This window comes from Chinchilla lanigera, unplaced genomic scaffold, assembly GCF_000276665.1.
Source record: "Chinchilla lanigera isolate Chin_1 unplaced genomic scaffold, ChiLan1.0 scaffold00025, whole genome shotgun sequence".
In the NCBI taxonomy this organism is placed as follows: domain Eukaryota; kingdom Metazoa; phylum Chordata; class Mammalia; order Rodentia; family Chinchillidae; genus Chinchilla; species Chinchilla lanigera.
In genome coordinates this window covers 22051206-22057205 of record NW_004955426.1, presented here as the reverse complement: position 1 = coordinate 22057205, position 6000 = coordinate 22051206, and the positions used below count along the sequence as shown (strand labels likewise).

Here is a 6000-nt window from a genome sequence, read left to right as displayed (position 1 = left end):
CCCGCCCCTCGCCCCACCCTCCGCGTCCGACCCTATTGACAGCTCCCTTTTCCAATACCCAAAAGATATCCTCCAGTTCCCCCCTCCCGCCTCCGAAAAGCAGGAAGTGCGTCATGACCAGGCGCCCAGGCGCTCGTTTGGCGCGCGCGCCTTAAGCCGTGTGTCTGAGTTTCTTGGGTCTTCGCGCGTTTCTCCTTGGGATTTGATCATTTTTGTATTCTGGTGTCTACAATTTTCGAGATGCCGTCTTCTTCACTCGGCGCGGTGATGCCGGCCTCTACCTCGGCCTCAGCCTTGCAGGAAGCTCTGGAAAATGCAGGGCGGCTTATCGACCTGCAGTTGGAAGAAGACCGCATGTACCCGGACCTTTCCGAGCTTCTCATGGTGTCCGCCCCAAGTGAGTGATCGGTACCCTTTTGGTGCTCCTGCTTTCTCTGCCGAACGAACTCTCCTGACTTTCTAACTTGGTCTTCATCCCAGGGTTGGTCCCAGAGAGGAAATGCTGAGATGTAGGACTCTGCTGGCTTTTTGAAGAACGGGATTTCCTACATTTACTTTCTTCATTGTAGATATTTCAAGCAGAAAGACCCAAAGACCCCCAACTCTAATAAGCATCTCACTGCTCCCCCAGTATTTATCACTAAAGGCAGATAAGGGTCTCCTGATCCTAGTCCCATCTTTATTATTCCTTGTATTAATTAAGTCGGACAAGGAAACGAAGTCCGACTTAATTTGGAGATTGTCATATTCTTTCCAAGATGTGCTTTGTTGTGTACAGAATTAGTGTATTATGAAGTGCTGAGAGTTGTTGAAAGACCTCCCAGTGAAATAAAGGAAGAGAACAGAGAAATTGGTGGTGCTGATGGGCAAGAAGGGTATATTGTTAACAAAAGAGAGACTGGAAAGAAATTCGTTTAACTGTTTTAAATGATGGAATTACGTAAGTTGCTAGAAAGAGTGACTCTTTTGGGAGATGATAATTCTACAAAAGCAAGGACCTGTAGGAAAGGTACAGATGATATTTTTGGTGAGCAAGAATCAGGATAATTTGTAAAATGTAAACCGAAAACACACCTATGACAAGTTATAAAAATCCTAACTTCAGACCTAAGCAGAGTGGCACATGCCTGTAGTCCTACCTACTGAAGAAACAGCCAGGATTACTTCAGTGCAGGAGTTCAAGGCCAACCTGGACTACATAGCGACACCCTGTTTCAAAAAGCAAAAACTACTGGAAGAGAAGTGAACAGCAATATAAAGCAAACTTGATTGGCTATATTGGTGATTGTTAAATGTGGCTAATCAGTACGGAGGGATGTATTGTATTTTCCTTATACTTATGTGTATCTCTTAAGTTTTATACATTCTAAAATTGTTTTATATGTCAGTTTTCCCCAACATCTTTGTTTCTAGAGAGCCTGGGGTAATCAGGTTGTCAGCAGATCTGACATACAGGACTAGAAGGTTCAAACTGAATAGACCAGCCCATTCCTGCCCTTTGTGATCAATCTTAAAGCAAGAGAAAATTTACTTAATGAAAATACTTTTTAGAGAGTTTTCTGGGTTTTTCTCCACTAAGACACTGCTTGTGTGATAGCATTTGCATTAGGCCTGTTGGTCTGGCTGGAAAATCTAAAAGGAAAACGCATGGATTGTTTTAATCTGTGAGTGTTGAAAGTAGGAAAGGCAATAAGCTTTTTCCCCCAATAAATGTCTTGTTTGCTTACAGTTGTTTTACCTTTTAATCCCAAAATAATTTTATAAATATTTCCCATTTCAGATTAGTAAAATAATAGAAAAATACTGAACTATTAAACCACGCATTTCCTTTGTTAAGAAGTCTTTTTTTTTTTCCTTTCTTTTTTTTTTTTTTTTGAGACAGGGTTTTGCTGTGCAGTTCATGCTGGCCTTGAGCTCACTTTGTAGCCCAGGCTGGTCCTAAACTCAGAAACGATCCTCCTGCCTCACCCTCCTGAGTGCTGGGATTACAGGCGTGTGCCACCACACCCAGCCAAGAAGTCTGTGTGAAAAATAACTCTTGCTTGGGTTTGAAATCAGTGACTCTCTTTTAACAGTGGAATTTTTTCAGCTTATTCTGTGTCAGATGAGAACTCACCTCTTTGTACTTTAGAACCACTATATGCATATTTTTGTGACCTGAACTGCTACTTTATAAGCAATTGATGATCAATGTATTATTATAAATGCTTTGTTTCCTTTTTTGTAGATAATCCCACTGTTTCTGGCATGTCTGATATGGATTATCCTCTACAAGGACCTGATTTGCTGTCAGTACCCAATCTTCCAGAGATCAGTTCCATCCGAAGAGTTCCTCTTCCTCCTGAACTTGTTGAACAATTTGGACGTATCCTATTACTTTGTATTTAAGTATTGAAAAATGTTAAGACTGGTATTTTCGGGGCTGGGGATTTAGCTCAGCCACACAGTGCCTGCCTGGCAAGCGCGAAGTTGTGAGTTCGAGTGCCGGTACCGGGGGAAAAAAAAAAACAAAAAAGACTGGTATTTTTATTATACTTCTTGTTTTGTGTTTAGTTAGTGTAGTATATATGTATTCATTTTAATGTTTTATCTTGCATATATTTCAAGCTGGGCATCTCTAATCCTAGCACTTGGGAGGCTGAGGCAGGAGTATTGCAAGTTTGAGGCAGCTTGGGCTACATAGCAAGTCAAGGCTGACCTGGATTACATAGCAAGACCCTGCCTTGAAAGAAAAAACAACATTTAAGTACATGGGTAACTTGTTTTGTTTTTTTTTATACAGGACTAGATGTTTACTTGTGAGAGTGCCGAGGGTCAAACCTAAGGCATCATACATGCTAGCCAGGATCTACCCCTGAACTACAACCAAACCTCCTACTCCAGATCATGGTTTGTTTGTTGGTTGGTTGGTTTTTTTGAAACAGGGTTTCTCTGTGCAGTTCAGGCTGGCCTTAAACTCACTTTGCTACCCAGGCTGAACTCAAGTCACAGCAGTCCTCCTGCCTCAGCCTCCCTAGTGCTGAGATCATAGGCATGCGTTACCACACCCAGCTTGATCAAAGATTTTTGATCATAAGGTTCAAGTAAAAAGTTGTTGATATTTTCCTCCTTTTATTTCTAAAATTAAAAAAAAAAAAAGAATAAAGACCTTCAGCTGCTAGCTGAATAAGTTCAAAAAAAAAAAAAAAGTTGTTGAAACAAGTTCAAGGAAAATGATGAAATTGAACGCTTTCTACCTTACATCAGTAGTACCTCAGATATGCAGTGTAACTGCATGATGGGTGTGTTCCCTCCTATCAGCAGAGCATGGCTCACAATTGACAGTGACATATTCATGTGGAACTACGAAGATGGGTATGCAATTAAGGAGGTTTTCTTTAGTGTGATTGGAATTCAGTAACCTTTATTAATCATTACAGCTAATGTTCTACTCATTGGATGCTGCCTTATTTATCTTTCATTCATTTAAATCCATCTGAATGCTTCTTAATACTCATACTAATCATTGGGAGTTGAAATACGGGTCTGTGTTACAAATTTTGAAGCTGTCCCAAGAATCTGAATTTGTAACCAGCTTTCAAGTGATGCTACTAACCTAAGCATCAGTCTTCTTGTGCTTATGTGTGTGAGAGAGATAATTTGACATTTTTGAAAGACTTTTTTTCCTTGCCTTTGTGTGGCCTGAGCATCTGGTTATTAAAGTGACTTAACAGTTTTGTTGCCATTTGTGGTCTTGACCTTGTATATAAGTTAAGTGTAATGAATAGAGTAAAGGTCCAAGACAGTCTTGCTTAAATATAATATATTAATCTGGTGATCTTCCTTTTGGCTTTTCAGAGTAGTTGTATTTCCACTTGTACATCCTGCTATCCTTAAGTGCAGTGCAAAATAATTGTAAGAAAGCCCATATAGTTAAAATATTAACTCTTACCGAGAGTAACTAATGTTCTTTTTAGGAACTTGGTTACCACACATTCAAAAACTGTATCATTGAATCAAAACTGACACTATGTGACCGCTTACATTTGTAGCTTATGTGAAATAATTTTTTAAAAGTAGAGGATTCTGTATCTATTTTTACTGTTATAATGTTAATAATCATAGCAGTGATGTGTGATTGTTATTGTTCTTTTTGTACCTTGAATGTTGTCCCAATGTGTTGTCATAACCATCACTATACCAAAGAATAAAACCTTTAATTTGGGGATGATTTCTTTAAGAAAACACAATGCCAAAAATATTGCAGAAAGATAAGTGTCTGAATAATTATTTCATTTAAGAACAGTTTTTACACTACTGAAATGTTTGCATTTCCATTAAGATCTACCTTTTGTTGTTGTTTTTGTTTTTTGAGACAGTGTCTCGCTATGTAATTCAGGTTGGTCTTCAACTCACTATGTTATCTAGGCTGGCTTCAAACTTGCAGTGACCTGCTTCAGTCTTTTTTTTTTTTTTTTGTCTTTTTGAGACAGGGTCTCACTATGCAGTTCAGGCTGACCGTAAGCTCACTTTGTTGCCCAGGCTGGTCTCGAACTCACAACAGCCCTCCTGCCTCAGTCTCCCCAGTGCTGGGATTACTGGTGTGCACCACCATGCCTGGCTACCTGCTTCAGTCTTACAAGAATCTAGCATTCTTTTTTCTTTTGGTACCAGGAATCAAAATCATGACCTCACACTTGCCGCCGAGCTATACCCCCAGCCCGAATCTAACATTCTTTTAATAAATACTTACTGTGCTATCATGTATTCCACACTGGCCTAACAGGAATAATACTGGGTGAGATATACCCTGCTTTAGTTTGAGCTGCTGTCACAGAATACCATAGACTGGGTGACTTATAAACAACAGAAATTTGTCACATTTCCAGAGACTGGAAGTCCAATATGAAAGCTCTAGCAGATGTGGTATTTGTTGAAGCCTGCTTCCAGGTTCACAGATGGCCATCTTTTCCTTTGTCTTTACATGCCGAAAGGGGCAAGAGAGCCTCTTTGGAGTCTTTTTATGGGCTGCCCATCCCATTCATAAGGAGTCCACCCTTGCTAACAAATACTGTCACACTGGGATTTAGGGTATAATATGGGTTTGGGGCAGGGTACAGACACTGAGTCTATAATAACAATATATGTTCAAAGTACAACTTATTTTAAGAAAACTACTTGAGCCAGACGTGGTGGCGTAGGCCTGTAATCCCAGCACTCGGGGGGAGGAGGAGGAGACAGAATTGCTGTGAATTCGAGGCCAGCCTGGGCTACAAGGTGAGTTCAAGGCCAGCCTGAACTGCATAGCAAGACCCTGCCTCAAAAAGAGAGAGAAAAAAAAAAAAGTAAGGAAAAAAGAAAGAAAACCATAGGTACTACAAATTCAGTTTTGTAAAAACTTTACATTTAGTTCCAGTTACTTAGTTTTCTTCCTCTTATACAAGGTATGATCAAAAATACGATGTGATTAACTTTTTAAAATTATGGTAAAAGACACATATCATTAATCTCCCCACAGAATACTCCCCCTTGCTGTGGATGCACATCCCATGGTTCTTGCCAGTTTGTGAAGCAGTTTTGGAAGTCTTCTTTCGTGTCTTTATTTGTGCTGTTATGGCTGCATTGGTGTTCTGAATTAATTCAAAAAATTTACCTTTCATAGTCATTTTGACTTTGAGGAGGAGGTCACACAGTACCAGATCTGGTGAATAAAATGGATAGAGAACACTGTAATTTTTTTTTGTGCTCCTGCTTTTCTATCAGATGGCACTTGGCAATAATATCACTGTATTTTTTATTGCATGTCATACAGACACTCATGAAAGAGGACTTCAGAACTGCTTTTTGGTGTCATTTTTTTTGTTCAAAGTCAGCATCATGTAATAAAGAGCATTAATTCTTTCAAATGGGCATGTCTCTTGCTGAGGTACAGCAGAGGGGCTTTTATGGTGGGAGGAGTTGACTTTTTCCAAGTCAGGATTTGGGCGGAGTTGGGGTTTTGTTTGTTGTTAACCTCAGTAC

The 6000-nt window shown here is 39.7% G+C and overlaps 1 protein-coding gene across 2 annotated transcripts in view; it reads left to right on the top strand.

Annotated features, from left to right (window-relative positions):
• The window catches only part of Nup155 (nucleoporin 155kDa), a gene marked incomplete at its 5' end in the record, with an annotated part of 59998 nt that continues 53998 nt past the window's right edge, over positions 1 to 6000 (top strand). For both annotated transcript variants that reach the window (XR_261216.2, XM_005386214.2), the window contains 3 exon segments: positions 1 to 397; positions 2228 to 2365; positions 3258 to 3354. Coding sequence is in view for 1 of the 2 variants with exons in the window: in XM_005386214.2 (XP_005386271.1) it covers positions 241 to 397; positions 2228 to 2365; positions 3258 to 3354 (392 nt within the window).